This window comes from Tamandua tetradactyla, chromosome 2 (genome assembly GCF_023851605.1).
Source record: "Tamandua tetradactyla isolate mTamTet1 chromosome 2, mTamTet1.pri, whole genome shotgun sequence".
Lineage (NCBI taxonomy): Eukaryota > Metazoa > Chordata > Mammalia > Pilosa > Myrmecophagidae > Tamandua > Tamandua tetradactyla.
The window spans coordinates 179,810,228-179,827,554 of NC_135328.1; the positions used below are offsets into that span (position 1 = coordinate 179,810,228).

Consider the following 17,327-nt stretch of genomic DNA (forward strand, 5'->3'; position numbering starts at 1 on the left):
AACCCCCCCCAAAATACCTTTTCCCTCCCCTTAAAATATATCCACTTAAAAAAAAAAAAAGGCTCTGGATAAAAGAAGCACTACATAAGATTTAAATTCAAACAAAGGTACACAATTTGGCCCAAATGGGATACCCAAAATTCACTATTGTAAAACAGAAAGATAAAAGGGCATGGCTGACCTTTGCACCTCTACAACACAGGTTCTAAACTAACATTTGCTGAAATGCACCCACAAGCATTCCAGACTTTCATGGACTTAATACTGGAACTCAAATTAGTTATACTTGGAGATCCTGTTAAATGTAAGCATGCCAGTCCCTATAATCTTAGTAACTAAATTTTAAAATAGAGGACAATAGGTACACCTCACCCTAACCATTAGAACTATTTGCCTGCCTAAATTTCCCATACTCACAGTAACCATAGCTCTAAAATATCCCAGAGTGGACACACGTGCTCTGACCCAATGATTAATAAAGTCTTTGATACTTACAAATTGGCTTGATAAAATGAGACCCCACAGACCTATTAAAATAGCCCAATATTAATTCTTATTTAAACCTAATTATCAATTCTCTCACTGCCTTTTTCCTTTTTTTTTTTTTAATGAATGAGATAAGTAACCCAGCATCATTTGTTCTGTCTCTTGCTGGCAGCTGACCCTGTCTCAGTTTGCGTTCCCATCTTGGTCTTTTTCTACCATTTGCAGTCCTTTCAGGGCTTGGGTGAACTGGTGGGCCACACCCTCAGAGCTTTGGCTGAAGTCTCTGGGCATGATGCAGCTTCTCTGACATTCCAGGTAGATTTAGTCATGGAGCTGAGCCCAGTACCACCCCAGAGGTACAACTACAACTCTAATATTAAAAACTAGTTTTCATCATAAGGAACAAGCTCTGTGCTTGGCCAGCTGGACAGTGTCTATCCAGGTTCCTGGAGCTTTGATGAACTCTTGTTGGTTCATGTCTTTTACAGTAACTCCAGGCAAAAAAATGGGGGAAAGGGCACTGCTTCTCCTCTTAATAGCACAGTCTGGCCTCTTGTTAACCTTACAAAACAGGAATGGTGCCTCACGCTGGATTCCACAACCTTAATACTGTGGCTCCATTCACTAAAGCCCCCAGACCCAATATTACTAAATTTTTGATTTCAGTATTTTTGAAATCAGTGATTATTATAAATTCTGTTTATAATAATCACTGTTGAAATCATCATTTCAACAGTCTCTCAGACTCAGTTTGCCTTCACTGCTGAAGGGACACAATATCTCTACCAGGCTGCCCATGGGTACCTCCACAGCCCTGCCATCACACACAGTCTATAGACAAGATTTAACAGTATCCACTTTACTCCAGGAACACAGGTACGGTATTATATTGATAATACCTTCTTATGGGGAGATTCATTTGTCCCTCATTAGGGACATATACCCAGAAAAGAGTTTACAAAGGGTGTGGGCCATTGCCCTACACAGAATACAAGCCCCTGCCACCTTGGTTAAATCCCCCAAAATTATTTGATCAACTGAGGGCCACTCCATCCCCGACCCTGTCCAGAAACAACACATGAACCTCTCAAAAGCCACGACATCCCCTAGTCCTTTTTGGGTTCTGGAGGCAACATATTCCTCCAGTGACGACAACGACGCGGGTAAATACAAATGCCAGTACTATAGCATATTTGGTTTGTAACTTCATATTTTACTTCCTACAGGGTCTAAAAGGCAAATGCATAAAAAGCAATGATAAATCAACGGTTTTGAACTCATATAAATATGTAGTTTGTGACAAGAACTATACAAAGGTGCGGCTTTGGAGGGGGCACAGGAACATAGTCTGTGTATACTATTGAAGTGAAATTGAAACCAAACCAAACGTGATTGTTATAAATTTAGGATGTTAAATTTAAATACATGGCAACTACAAAGAAAATACTGAAGAATATGTAAACTACAAGTATAGGTTACAAGAGGCGAGGGGCATTCAAAGGGGAGGTAATGCATAATGGGCATTCAAAAGGAATTGATGCATGTGAGGTCAGTAACTGGTGGGTATAGGGTTGGGCTAATGGAAAAGTTCTGGTAATGGATGGTGGTGAGGCTAACATAACATTGTGAATGTAATTAATCCCACTGAATGGCATAGCCAGGAGTGGTTTAGATAGGAAAGTTTACACTGTATGTTTCCATAATTAAAGAGTAACTAAAAAGACAATGACAATTAAGTGCAATACATGGGATCTAATACTGGAGAAGAAACCTCTCAAAAGAACATTATTGGGACATATGAAAAAGTTGGAAAACAGACTAAGATGTATAAAAATGCTAAAAATTTCTTGAACCTGATAACTGCACTTAAGGTAATTACATAAGTGAATTTCCTTGTCCTTAGGAAATGTACATGGACGTATTTTGTGTACAAGGAGCATGATATATACAATCTACTCTCAAATGTTCAGAATATAGATAAATAATAACAGAATAGAGAGATGGACGATAGAATAATACGGCAAATGTGGCAAAATTTTAAATTAGTGGATCTGGGTAGCTGGGTGGGGGCAGGATTATGTTGTAGTTCTCAGCATGGGGTTTGTGTTATTTTTCAACTGTCCTGTAAGTTTGACGTTATTTCAAAATAAAATGTATAAAAACAAAACAAAACACATGGCTAGACATTGGATAAATTCAGGATTTGAACATAATCTGGCTCTGGAAACTGTGGAAGACCAAGATAAAGAACTAGGATTTTATCTGGCAGGCAAAGGGGAGTTACTGAAGGGTTGCAAGCTGGGGAGTGACATAAGATGGAAAGCTTTAAAAAGTTCCCCCTCTCCACTGTGTTCCATCTTCCCATCTGGCTAAACTTAACAGAAGTACATGGCCCCAGAGAAGTGAGGGCATCCAAGACAGAAAGGCATTTTGAGGGGTCCTGATTGGGTCCACAGCATCCCTTAGACTTAAACACTGTCCCATAATCTTTCTGTCTTCATCTAAGCCTACATCTGCCAAAGACACTAGCTAGTCTGAGGCAGGCAGAATCTGTGTAGAGAAGCCAAAATGAGGGAAAAGGGGCATTGACCTAAAGACCAGGGGCAGGGGGATCGTCCATTTGTCCATTGTTGGCCAGTGAGTCTTGGGCTCCAGACTCCTGCAGATGAGTTTTCTGGTGTTGCCTGAGATGGTCAGATCTCATGAACTGTCGGCCGCACTGATTACATCTATGAGGTCGGTATCTGGTGTGTATCCGCATATGTCGTCCAAGCTCATCAGAACGGCAGAAAGTCCAGCTACAGCCTTCCCAACTGCATCCATAGGGCCTCTCCCCTGAGGATGACATGAGAGAGGGGGAATTAAGTGAAGAAAGAGGCCAGTAGGTGGAAAGACTGGTCGGGGAGGACCTGAGTTCTGACTCTGGTGCAGAGCAGTCAAGGCTGGTGACTCTAAAGGGGAAACAAACCCATGGAGGGACAACAAATCAACAATGGCCCTCCACATTAACTTGGCACAATCTTGCTGGATAGCAAGTTAGGGGAGCCAGTGTAGCTCAGTACCTTGCTTAAAGGATGAGGGGCTAATGCAAAATAATTACAAACCAATCGCCCAGCACAAATCTAAAGCACAGAGGGTTGTCTCCACAACCCGCCCGATTTGTATGACACCTCATTTACCTGTGTGTTTGCGCTCATGACTCACAAGGTGAGAACGCTTGGTATAAGCTTTTCCACAGTTCTCATACTGGCAGCGGTAGGGCCTTGAAACTGGAGCTCTCCTTCTGGGTGCCCCTTCCTGGGCCCTGGAGTTCTGCTCTGCTCTCTGTGGAGCAGGTATGAGCTGCTCAGGTAGGAAGGGGTCTTCCCGGGAGTCTGGCTGGCTCATAAGAGTATTCTGGGATTCTAAACCCAGCAATGATGGGGACCCAGGTGGGAGCATCTCAACATCATGGGAATCTTCAAGGGGAAACATATGAGCCAAAGAGGGGAGCATTGTCTGGACCTCAGTGGAAGGCATGGTTGGGGCCAATAACATGTTAGGAGCTAATGAGGCTCTGTTAGAAGGTACTGATGTGTGTTCAGAATAAGACATTGTTGGGGTGGCGATATGGGACATCATTGGGATTCCATTGGGAGCTGGGGCTGGTAGCCCATTAGTAGATAGCCTTAGATTCCCACTGAAAGTCAGGGCCACCCCTGGAACACTAGGCTCTATTGAGGTCATCATCTGGGACCCCTTGAAAGTCATCATCCCTGCATGGGGTGGAATTCCCTGACAGTAAATCATCTGGGAAGCCATGAGAGTTGCTTGGGAGCAGTGGTTCACACCATGCTCAGGCAGAGACATACTGAACTGTGGCCCCACTTCACCCTCATTCTGCCTGGGGGCCCCAACAGACACCAAGGGGATACTCTCCAGCTCTGTGCCCTGTGAAAAGTGTTGAATGCATGGTGGGCTGTGGTTCCAACAGGTGCACCCTCTGTTGCTTCCAGGAGATGGAGACATGTCCAGGATGGATACTGACTTCTCGGTACCCTTGGAGAGAGAAAAAGTAAGGTAAAATTCACTCTAGAGGCCGGAGGTGACTCCCGGGTCAAGATGGCGGCTTAACAACATGTGCGTTTTAGTCTGTCCTCCAGAAAAACTACTAAATAACCAGAAACAGTACAGAACAGCTCCTGGGGCCACGTCAGTGACCAGACACACAGTGTACCCCAGTCTGGACCAGCTGGACCGGCTGCGAGCACCCCCCAGAACCGTGAGTTCCCAAAGCTGTGGCAGCCAGTGCCCCTCCCCAACAGGCCGCTTCTCAGAGGGGAAAGGAAAGGACTTTATCAGCAGCAGGGACTGGGCACAATCAAATGCCAATTGTGGAACTAATTAACAAATTCTGACTACTAAAAATAGGCCCCCAGCTTAGGTGAACCTGATCAAAGCAGAGGTTGCTCATTTTTGCCCCAGCGTCAAGGGGGCAAGACTGACAGAAAAAGGGGGGGGAAAAAAAAAAGAAGGAAACAGGTTTTTGTGGCTGTGTATCTACAAAGGTTTGACTGCCTCTGGATACAGCGGCAGGACTTTTCAGGCTGCAATTGCCCCAAGCATAGGCAGAAGTGAGCTCTTTTGGGGGCGTGTCTGGAGCCTGTGCCTTCCCCAGGGGAAGGATGAAGCCCAACTCAGGTGGATCCCTCCGTCAAGGAATTCAGACCCCAGGGCTTGGTAATTTGAAGCCATTAAAACCAGCCTACAACCTCTCCTCTGTCTCCACCACGTCCCCAGCAGGGAGAGTCTGCCAAAGTTAAAGGTACCGCATCATCTTATGCTGGTGGGACCTGCAGTCAGACAAGTGCCACACACAGGGCAGGATAAGAAAACCAGAGTCCAGAGACTTCACAGGAAAGTCTTTCAACCTGCTGGGTCTCACCCTCAGGGAAAACCGACGCAGGTGACTCTTTCCTTCTGATAGGAGGCCAGTTTGGTCTGGGAAAAACTGGCTGGGGTCTATAATATCTAAGTAGACCCTCCTAAGTGTGGGGTGGGGGGGAAGGCACCAGACAAGCAGGGCAAGAAACAAGAAAACAAGAACTGAAAAATTCTCTGTTAAACAAAACTTAAGCTAAAGGTCCAGATAAAGCTGAACAGAATGTCAAAGAACAAATAGACAACAAATTCATCCAGCAAGAAAACCCTAGATAAAAGAAGTGAAAGCAATCTCCAGAATAAACTAGTTAAGGTAATTAAATGCCTAGATGCCAGCAAAAAATAACAAATCACACTAGGAAAATTGAAGATATGGCCCAGTCAAAGGAACAAACCAACGATTCAAATGACATACAGGAGCTGAAATTAATTCAGAATGTACGAACAGACATGGAAACCTCATCAAAAGGTGAGGTTTTGATCCTAATCAATGAATTGAGGGAGGATATAAAGAAGGCAAGGAAAGAACAAAAAGAAGAAACTGAAAGTCTGAAAAAACAAATCACAGAACTTATGGGAATGAAAGACACAGTAGAAGAGATGAAAAAAACAATGGAAACCTACAATGGTAGATTTCAAGAGACAGAACATAGGATTTCTGAACTGGAGGATGGAACATCTGAAATCCGACAGGAAACAGAAACTATAGGGAAAAAAATGGAAAAATATGAGCAAGGACTCAGGGAATTGAAAGACAATATGAAGTGCATGAATATACGTGTTGTGAGTGTCCCAGAAAGAGAAGAGAAGGGAAAAGGAGGAGAAAAACTAATGGAGGAAATTAGCACTGAAAATTTCCCAACTCTTATGAGACTTAAAATTACAGATCCAAAAAGTGCAGCGTACCCGAAAGAGAATAGATCCAAATAGACATACTCCAAGACATTTAATAATCAGAATGTCAGAAGTCAAAGAGAAAGAGAGGATCTTGAAAGCAGCTAGACAAAAGCAATCCATCACATACAAGGGAAGCCCAATAAGACTATGCACAGATCTCTCAGCAGAAACCATGTAGGCGAAAAGACAGTGGGATAATATATTTAAATTATTAAAAGAGAAAAACTGCCAACCAAGAATTCTATATCCAGCAAAACTGTCCTTCAAAAATGAGGGAGAAATTAAAACATTTTCCGACAAAAAATCACTGAGAGAATTTGTGACCAAGAGACCAGCTCTGCAAGAAATACTAAAGGGAACACTAGAGACAGATACGAAGACAGAAGAGAGAGGTGTGGAGAAGAGCATAGAAAGGAAGACTATGAGTAAAGGTAAAAAGAAGGAAAATTAGATATGATATATAAAATCCAGAAGGAAAAATAGTAGAAGAAAGTACTACCCATGCAGTAATAATACTGAATGTTAATGGATTAAACTCTCTAACCAAAAGACATACTCTGGCAGAACGGATTAAAAAACAGGACCCATCTATATGCTGTCTCTACTCAAAGGACATGAGGCCAAGGACACAAATGAACATTTACACACCAATGTTTATAGCAGCATTATTAACAATTACCAAGAGATGGAAACAGCCAAAATGTCCATCAACAGACAGTTGACTAAACAAACTGTGACATTTACATAAGATGGAATATTATGCAGCTGTAAGACAGAATAAAGTTATGAAGTATGTAACAACATGAATGGACCTTAAGGACATTATGCTGAGTGTGATTAGCCAGAAACAAAAGGACAAATACTGTATGGTCTCACTGATATGAACTGACATTAGTGAATAAACTTGGAATATTTCCTTGGTAACAGAGACCATCAGGAGATAGAAATAGGGTGAGATATTGGGTAATTGGAGCTGAAGGGATACAGATTGTGCAACAGGACTGAATATAAAAACTCAGAAATGGACAGCACGATACTACCTAACTGTAATGTAATTATGTTAAAACACTGAATGAAGCTGCATGTGAGAATGATAGAGGGAGGAGGGCTGGGGACATAAATGAAATCAGAAAGAAAGATAGATGGTAAAGATTGAGATGGTATAATCTAGGAATGCCTAGAGTGTACAATAATAGCGAAATATACAATGTACACATTTTAAAAATGTTTTTGCATGAGGAAGAACAAAGGAGTGTCATTGTTGCAGGGTGCTGAAAATAGATGATAATACTTTAAAATGTCACCTTATGTGTGAGACTAAAGCAAAAAATGTTTATTTGTTGCAGAATTTATATTTTGACTAGAGCATTTCCTAATATAACTCATGTAGATAGTTTGATTGAATGTCATAAGTACATGGAATCTCATGTAGGACATGAAATTTGTTGGTTTGTCCAGAGTGATGCCCCGATGAATCCCAGAGTGATTTGATCAGTGACTGGAAAAGTATTTGCAAGCCCCCTTTGGGGAATGGTGAGAGTGGGGAGAAATTCAACTTCCCCAAGTTGAATTCTTGATATTCTCACAAGCAGTGTGGACAACCAAAGCTATAGGCTGAGCCCCCAGTCTTGGGGTTTGTTCATATGAAACTTAACCCCGCAAAGGATAGGTCAAGTCTACTTAAAATTTAGGCCTAAGAGTCACCCCCAAGAGAGCCTCTTTTGTTGCCCAGATGTGGCCTCTCTCTCCAGTCAACATGACGAGCAGTCTTACCACCCTCCCCCTCTCTGCGTGGGACATAACTCCCAGGGTGTGGACCTTCCTGGCAACGTGGGACAGAGATCCTGGAATGAGCTGAGACTCAGTATCAAGGGACTGAGAAAAACCCTAGAATGAGCTGAGAATTAACATCAAAGGATTGAGAGAACCTTCTCCACCAAAGGGCGAAGAGTGAAATGAGACTAAGTATCAATGGCTGAGAGATTCCAAACAGAGTTGAGAGGTTATCCTGGAGGTTATTCTTATGCATTAAGTAGATATCACCTTGTTGTTCAAGATGTAGCGGAGAGGCTGGAAGGAACTGCCTGAAAATGTAGAGCTGTGTTCCAGTAGCCATGTTTCTTGATGATGATTGAACAATGATATAGTTTTCACAATGAGACTCTGTGAATGTGAAAACCTTGTGCCTGATGCTCCTTTTAGCTACTATATCAACAGAAGAGTACAACATATGGAATAAAAATAAATAATAGGGGAACAAATGTTAAAATAAATTTAGTTTGAAATGCTAGTGGTAAATGAAAGCGAAGGGTAAGGGGTATGGTATGTATAATCTTTTTTTTTCTCTGTTATCATTTTATTTCTTTTTCTGTTGTCTTTTTATTTCTTTTTCTAAATCAATGCAAATGTTCTAAGAAATGATGAATATGCAACTATGTGATGATATTAAGAATTACTGATTGTATATGTAGAATGGAATTATATCTTAATGTTTTGTTTGTTAATCTTTTTTAATTAATAAAAAAGTTTAAAAAAAGAATAAAGCAACTTCAAAAATAAAAAAAATAATAATAAAAAAATTCAGTCTAGCTCAGATTCCAGTTCTATATGTCCTTCCTCCCCATCCCCACTGACCTCATACTAATCCAGGCCACATCATTTCTTACCTGAATTATCCTGCCTGCAGATTATCCTCTATTGTGGGATTTCTAAAATGCAGGTCTGGCTGCATCACGGAAGCCTAGTGTAACTCACACCACTTTACCTCCTTGGTATTTTTCCCCCCTCACACAAAATAACAAAAAGAGCAAATAAAAGATTCCACAGCCCACACCTTCAACAAAACTCTGAGAAAACTGTCAAATTCCAAATTTTCCATAAGGGTAATGGTGAAAGAGCATCCTAAACTTGCAGAATAGGTACAGAAAGCCACAAAGGTCAGAAGTATGAAGGCTTCAGAGACGTCCTTGCTTTAGCAAAACTTTAGAAAAAATCTGCAAATATTCCTTCAGAAAACAACCTCACCCTGTGTGGAAATTGCTGTTGGCAGGTCAAAGAATTATCAAGCTTTGGAGGAGATGAAGATAAGAGACATGGGGGGAAAAGTACGCATCAATAAAAGCACGACTTCTTAAAAAAAACAACAAGGGATTGTTTTGGAACTCAGGGTTAGCATGAAGGCTGTAAGTAGTATGAAGGGAAGAAGAGATTGGTATGAGAGGATCATTAAACAGGATAAGATCCAACAATCATATTTTTAAAAACTGTCTATTGCTGTAGCAGTAGAAGAGGAAGCCTTGAGTTGAAAAACTGGGAAGGTTCCCCCAACATCTCCCAACCCACTCCTCTATTGAGCTGGTCCAAAAAAGATGAATCCATTCAAATGTGAAAAGCAAAATGTAAGTTTAAAAAAATACAATATCCATGAAAAACACCAAAACATCCAAACAGAAATTGAAGATAGTAATTTCTCAAAAGAAAAAGAAAATTCAGAAAAATGTTGCCACAAATCAAGAAAAATGCAGCACAACATTTAAACATAAATTTTATGGAGGGGGAAAATGAAAACAAAATATGAGGAAACAATTGCAGCCATAATGGGATATCTGGGAGCAGATACAGAGTAATTCAAATAAGTTATTTCTAAACAACTGGACAGGGGTTATCTTAGTAGGGGAGGAAGCATATAGAGGAACACTGAAAGGAGCTTAGAGGTGCTGACACTTCTATTTCTTGGACTGAGCAGTAGTTTCACAGGTTTTTACTTTATAATAATTCATAAAATTGTACATTTATATTCACTTTCCTGAGTGTTATTTTTCACGATAAAATAGTTTAAAAATAAGTCTCGATGGTGTGAAAAATCAAGATTTTCAGCATACATCAGAAAAATCACAGAAGTAAAACCTGCTAAATTTAAATTGGAAATATCCTATATAAATTCCTAATTTAAGAAAAAATACATATTTTCTAGCTATGTCAATCGAAATAGCCAATAGAAGCAATTATCATTCCAATGGAATCCCGAGTGTCCAGATTTTGTTCTCTAACTTCATCTCTCACTAAAAGGAACAACGATCCTTGGAGAATTTCCTGACTCTGAGACAAGATTGGGATAAATAAGCTCAGTATATCTTGTCATACCAGAAAATAAGGACACTTTCAAAGATGATTAGGTTGTGTCAAAAGGATACAGGAGCTGGCTTGAAAGAGTTCTCACTGACCAAATTTGTGAGAATTTGAGCATCAAAAATGTTGATCTATAAAAATCCATGAGCCTAAAGTGACAGAAGTCCAGTTCTTTTCCAAAAGCCAAACCTAGTTTCACCAAATGTGAGAAGCCAGATGTGCGTCCATATGTAATGTGAAATGAAGCCTGCCATGCCTTTCTTAAAGAAAAAAAAATCTTAAATCCAGCTAAACTTTTAGGCCAAATTCCTATTTAGAAGTGAAATGGGATTAAAAGATCAAGATAACTGATACCATATGACAAATCCAAAAGAGAAACATTCTACAAGTTCAGGGTCATGAAAAATGCAAAGTCAGAGTCATGAAAAAAATCTATTCTCATTTAAAAAAGATCCAGAGATGTAAGAACCAAATCCAACGCCTCATCTTGGATTAGATCCTGATTTTGGCATAGTGGCTGTAAGGAAATTTTAGGACTACTAGGGAAATTTGAATAAGGACTATTCATTAAATAAGATGATTTAAAAAACTATAGTTAATTTTGATAGGTTTGATAATGTCATTTTGACAGTGTAAGAAAATGTTCTCTTTCTTTTTTAACCCCAAAAAAGGTTGGAGAGACCCTATGGTATTCATCACTATAGTCTCAGCAACTAACATTAGGTCAGGCATAGAACAGGAATCAGATGAATGCCTACCGGATGGGAGTATTTTGGGTGCTCAGCCTCTTCCTTACCTCTCACCAGTGGCCTTTATTTTTTTACCCCATCCTTCACAGGTAAACTCCTGAGAGTTGTCTGAACACAGCACTTTTACCACTACCTCACCTCATTGTTCCTGCATTGTTTCTCCACCCCCCAAATCTCCATAGAATCAACGTTCATAAAACATCAAGGCCACTAATGACCTCGATGTCACTAAATCAAAGGGATACATTCAGGCTTGACCTCTCAGGAGCTTCTAAGACTGTTGGTCACACTCTTCCTGAAATGTGTATTTCCCTTGATTTTGCCAACACTACATTTGACATACTATCCTTGTCTCCTTCCTATCTGACCTCTTCCTTTTTAGTCTCCTTTGGAGGTTTCTCTTACTCCTCTCTCTCTGGCCAGTCTTTTCCATACCAATAAATCCATTTCTGTTTATATTCCAGTTATTCCTAAATCTACAACTTCAGTCCAGACCTCTCCCACTCAGGTCCATTTAGATATCCAACAAGCATTTTAAATGGTCTTTGTCTGAAACTCATGATCATCTTTAATTCACACACAAATAAACATTAACTTTTTTCCTTTTTATCCTTTGCTCTTTCAGGAGCTACACCACCATTTTCACCCAACGGTACAAGCCAGAAACCTGGTCAGTTATCTTGGCTGCCTACGTCATCACCTGGATTCAATTAATGACTAATTCTTGTGGGAGACTAGTTCCCAAACATCTCTAGACTCGATTCAGTTTTCTCTACCTCCACTCTCACCTCCCCAGTTAGACCACCATTTTAATTTTGACCTGGATTTTCACAATAGCTTTCTAACTATTACCTTGCATCCTGCCCTTACCCCCAGGGTACTCTTTAATAAATGCAAATCTAATTGTGACTGCTCATACTTAAACTCATCAGTGATTTCCTACTACTCTTGGAATAACAACCAAATTAAGCACTGCGGGTCCTTGACCTCAGTGGCATCTGAGGCCCCTGCCTCCCTTCCCCTTGGATCACTCTACCAATATTATCTCAGCCTTGGTCTCAGTCTTATCTTTCAATTCCTCCAAGAATTTCTGGTCTCATGGCCTGGAAACCATCACCTGCCCAGTTCTTCAATTTCAGACCAAATGTCAGATACCTTCTCTAACCCACACAATTGCATCAAACATCTCTGTTATTTTCCCCATGGACATTGTACTTCCCCTTCATAGTAGTTTGTGCATTTCCAACCATTGAGTTAAGTATTTATTATAAAATGATATAATATCTTGTCTTACAATAAATTCACTACTGTAGTCCCAGTGCCTGGTAAAGGCCTGGCACTTAGTAGGCTTTCAATAGATGTTTAATTATATTTTTCTCCCTACCCACTTCCAGCTGTCTTCAATTTCCTGTCCTGCCTCTCACGTTTCCTGGAAACTTTGACCCGCAGCACCCAGCACAGACTAATACTCAGCAAATATTAAGTAATTAAATAAATGACATGTTATTTATATACCCGATCTGCCATTCCTGCCTTCCTAACCCCCTCCCTTGAGTTTCTAATCCCCTAGATTTCTGATTCTCTCTCCTGGCTCCGTGTCCCACCCTGGCCTGGAGCTGAAGCCCCGACTCACCACCACGGGCTGGCACTGGGCCACCTCCTGCCACTGGCTCAGCTCTACGGCCTCTTGCTCCATCTCAGCCTCGGATCGGCTACACATCGGGACCGTACGCTGGTCCAGACCCACTTCAGACCAGAGCTGGGGACCACCGCCTTAGCAACGCAACTCAGGTCTCCAGGCACTACCACGCCACAATCCTTGCGCTCAGCGTTTAGTTCCCGTAGTTCCAGGGGGCGGAGTCAAGGATCCACGCGCCCCTCCCCCGCCACCCGTCACACCCAATAGCAGCCCATCCCACCTTTCCTGCTCCAGCCTACCAGAAAATAGGTAGGGTCACCGACAGGTTACCTCAGAGTTACCACTTCTTAAAGTCTTTATGCCTGCCCTGCCCTCGTTACCCCATCCATCCGTCAATATGAGCGTCAATATGAGCATCTCTACTTGCCCAAGTGGGGACCTGGGATCCCGAGGTTTCAGATTCTGGTCAGGTCTCCATGAGTTCCAAGTAGGGGAATGAGGGAAGAAGGCTGGAGAGGGTCTCAGGGTCAGACGTGGGGCCCCTGGAGACCGGAGACCTCCCATCTCCACTTCCACCAGACCAGGACTCTTGGCCTACGTTCCAGAAGATGCAGGTCTTTTCTAGTGCGGCCGGGACACCTCTATCTGTCCTATGCCTGTCCAACCTGAAGACCAGGGCATAATTTTTTTATTCCACAGATAAAGAGTGGAATGCCTTTATTCCTGCTATGGACCAGATACCGTTTTTAAGAACTAGAGATACAATGACAAACAAGACTGAACAAGTCCTTGCTCTCAAGGAAATTTCCATCCTAAAGGGGCAGACAAGAAATGAATAATAAAGTCAATAATTCAAATAATTTCAGATGGTGTTGAGCAACAGAAAAAAAAAAAAAAGAAATAAAATGTGACTGAGAACTAAATGCCAAAAGGGAAGATCGCAGAACTCTGAGGCAAGAAAGAGCTTGACATTTTGGAAAATAGGAAAGCCATGTGACAACAGAGATGGGAGCAAGAGAAAGTGTGTTATAAAATAGGGACAGACAGATAGGGAGAAACAGAAGAGTGTAGGGCCTTGGAGACCATGGAAAGTAGTTTGAATTTTATTCTGTGTGATGCAAAACTACTAAAGGATTTTCAGCAGGAAATTGACATGATCTGATTTAGGTTTTTAAAGTAATCCTTTGACTCTTTTGAGGCTTATAATTAAGATGGGGAGATGAAAGCAGGGACACCAGTTAGAAAGCTAAAGGAGTACTCCAAGAAACAGATGTCAGTGTTTTGGTGGTAAGTAAAAGTAGTGAATAGAGAATAGTTTGGAATTAAAAAGAGCAGGACTTGTTAATGTATCAGAAAAGGGCAGGGAGGAAAAGAAGAATCAAAGATGACTCCTGGATTATTGATTTGGGCAATTGGATACCATTTGGTGACATAGAAAGATAGGAAGAGGAGCAGATTTGGAGGCAGTGGGACAAGAATTTCCTTTTAGACATGTTGATTTTGAGTTTTCTATTGAAACTGCTCAGGAAGAGGTCAGAGCTGTAAATGTAGGTGTTATCAGCTTAGAAATAGTTGTTATAAGGCCTTTGGAGTGGATAATATCAAGTAGGGAGATAATTAGAGGAAGAATTGAGAACAGAACCTCAGGCTCTCTGCCCTTAAGGCCTAACAGAAGGGCGAGGTCATCTGAAGAGACCAAGTAGGAATAAACAAAGAGGTAAGGGTAAACAAGGAGACTCTATTTCAAGAAAAGCCAAGAGCAAACAAGTATTTAATGAAGAGACTGTTCAATTGCATCGAATATTGCTGAGATAAGTGTTGGATTTGGCAAGGTGGCAGTCATTAGTGATCTTGACAGAAACAGTGATGGTGAGGATAGAAGTGATGGTGGGGGTTGAGAAGTGAACAGTAGATGATGAGGTAGAGATGTTGAAACATGGTAGACAACTCTTTCAAAGAAGTTTTGCTATGAATGAGAAAAGAGAAATGAGGTGGCATTTGGAAGGGAAGGCATGGTATAAATTGAGAGGTATCTTCCAATAAGGGAGAATCATTTTTTAATTGATATTTCTTTAATTTTTTTAATTTTTTATTTTATTTTTTTAAATACCAAAAACACATAACAAACTCAAACATTCCTATTTTGATCATTCTGTTCTACATATATAATCAGTAATTCACAATATCATCACATAGTTGCATATTTGTCATCATGATCATTTCTTGGAACATTTGCATCTATTCAGAAAAAGAAATAAAACAAAAACAGAAAAAAAAATTTATACATACCATACCCCTTACCCCTCCCTTTCATTGATCACTAGCATTTCAAGTTAATTTTATTTTAACATTTGTTCCCCCATTATTTATTTTTATTCCATATGTTCTACTCATCTGTTGACAAGGTAGATAAAAGGAGCATCAGACACAAGGTTTTCACAATCACACGGTCACATTGTGAAAGCTATATCATTATTCAATCATCGTCAAGAAATTGGAACACAGCTCTACACTTTCAGGCATTTCCCTCCAGCCTCTCCATTACATCTTGAATAACAAGGTGATATCTACTTAATGCATAAGAATAACCTCCAGGATAACCTCTGGACTCTGATTGGAATCTCTCAGCCATTGACACTTTGTCTCATTTCAATCTTCCCCCTTTTTGTCGAGAAGGTTTTCTCAATCCCTTGATGCTGAGTCTCAACTCATTCTAGGGTTTTTCTCAATCCCTTGATTCTGAGTCTCAGTTCAGAGAATCTGATTGTAACACATAAATAAGGCTTCATTGTAGGAGCAAAGTCCTTGGTACGTTAAGAGGGGGTTAGACCCAGGAAATGGACAGGTGAATCTTTGCTGAGAGCAAGGACACTTGCTTTATCACAGCAGGTAGAATAGCAAGCATCTATTTTATACATGTGGGAACCGATGCTGAGGCTCAGAGAAAAACAGCCCATCAAATCCTATGAAACATAATCCCCCAAACCATATGTTTAGTGTCTCCAGAACTTGCTTCTCTGCCTGGAGCATCCTTCCAAATCCACATTTTGTTTCCCCAATATGACTAACTCCTACCTGCCTTCTAGATTTAAGTTCCAGAATCACTTTCTATTAGAAGCCTTCCCTAATACCCAGGCTGGGCAAAGTACCTCCTTCATACTTCCACATCTCTGAATATCAACTAATTGTGTTGTGGCTGATGATGTGGTCATTATTTATTTGCTTAACAGTCTTCCTTTTCTGCCTTCCCTCTCTCACTCTAAGCCCCTCCACACACACCCCCATATGTTTGGCCTTTCTCTTTTCAGTGCTACTCAAGTGTGGTCCATGGATGATGCCAGTCTAGAAACTTTAACAGTCTGTGATAAGATAAATACAAAATTGAGAGAAGCATGTAGAAACTTTTATAACAATTTTATAGTAACTTTATGTTTATTGAATCTAATAATGAAAAAAATGGAGCTTATATTCTCTATGTCCTTTTCATTTTATTTTTCTAGTAATTTATTTTTATTTTATTTTGCAAAAGACTTGGTCCATAACGGTTTGGAAGGAAAAAAGAACAAAAAAAAATCCTTCAGCACAGGTAGTTTGAGAAACACTGTTTGATCTTTGATTCCCTAGAACCCACGACAGGTTCTGGTACAGTCATTGAGTAAACATAAGATGAACAAGTAATGTGAATGCAGTTGACAAATGTGAGTGACTCTAAGGCAAAAGAATAGACAGAATTTGGTGTTGCACTGGATTAATGTGATGGGAGAGAAGAGGTCAAGGAAAACTCCCAGATGTTTAACTTAAGTTCCTGGGAGGTTGTTGGTACTGCTCTGTGAGATAGAGAATATCAGAAGAGGAGCAGATTCAGGGCATGTTTACAGCTGATGAAATCATTTTCGAACAGGTTGACTTTGAGAATGGACTGCAGGAATGCACTGGGCAGGTTTAGGAAATGCTGGAGAAAACTGAATAAGACAGTAGTGAAGATGGATGGTGGACCAAGGTGGAGATGAGGTTAGAAAAGGGAAAAACAGATTTTGAAGACACAGGCCTGGACGTGATTTTAAGTTACAGACGCTGTCTCTATGTTTCTTGCAGTGTAAACATAAGAGCAAGGGCATAAGTATTGCACTGTTGTTTGTATTAGCAAATGAAACTCAGGAAAAAATCTAAATGCTTATCAGTAGGAGAATAAATGCATTGTGATATGACCAAACAATGAAATTCTTCAATTAGAATGTATGAATTGGAACACCTTGTATCATCATGGATAAATCTCAAAAGCGCAATCTGTAAGTGCAATGCAGTATCCTGGGTTGGATACTGCAACAGAGGAGGGACATGAGTGGAAAAAAATTAATGAAATGTGAACAAGGTCTTATAGTTTAGTTAGTAATATTGTACGAATATTAATTTTTTAGTTTTGACAAATGTACCATGGCTACATATGACGCTAATGTTAGGGGAAGCCAAAGGAAAAATATACAATAACTCTTTGTACTATATTTAAC

The 17,327-nt window shown here is 40.5% G+C and overlaps 1 protein-coding gene and 1 long non-coding RNA gene across 3 annotated transcripts in view; one reads left to right on the plus strand and one right to left on the minus strand.

Moving 5' to 3' along the window:
• Positions 1 to 1,348: 1,348 nt before the first annotated feature.
• KLF17 (KLF transcription factor 17) lies at positions 1,349 to 12,974 on the minus strand. Its single transcript, XM_077149935.1, has 3 exons — positions 12,814 to 12,974; positions 3,666 to 4,524; positions 1,349 to 3,321 (listed from the first exon to the last, which is right to left on the minus strand). The coding sequence occupies exons 1-3, from the start codon at positions 12,898 to 12,900 to the stop codon at positions 3,077 to 3,079; spliced, it is 1,191 nt and encodes a 396-aa protein (XP_077006050.1). The 5' UTR covers positions 12,901 to 12,974; the 3' UTR covers positions 1,349 to 3,076.
• A 4,086-nt stretch (positions 12,975 to 17,060) lies between these two features.
• The window catches only part of LOC143663242 (uncharacterized), a 74,608-nt gene continuing 74,341 nt past the window's right edge, over positions 17,061 to 17,327 (plus strand). For both annotated transcript variants that reach the window (XR_013165882.1, XR_013165881.1), the window contains exon 1: positions 17,061 to 17,108. This is a non-coding gene — a long non-coding RNA (uncharacterized LOC143663242). The remainder of the gene's footprint in view (positions 17,109 to 17,327) is intronic.

Coding starts and splice junctions, on each gene's coding strand:
- KLF17 (XM_077149935.1), bottom strand. CDS start 12,900: ATGTGTAGCCGATCCGAGGCTGAGATGGAGCAAGAGGCCGTAGAGCTG. Junction 4,525..12,813: donor CCCAGTGCCAGCCCGTGGTG/GTGAGTCGGGGC, acceptor TCTCTCTCCAAG/GGTACCGAGAAGTCAGTATC. Junction 3,322..3,665: donor TCATGAGCGCAAACACACAG/GTAAATGAGGTG, acceptor TGTCATCCTCAG/GGGAGAGGCCCTATGGATGC.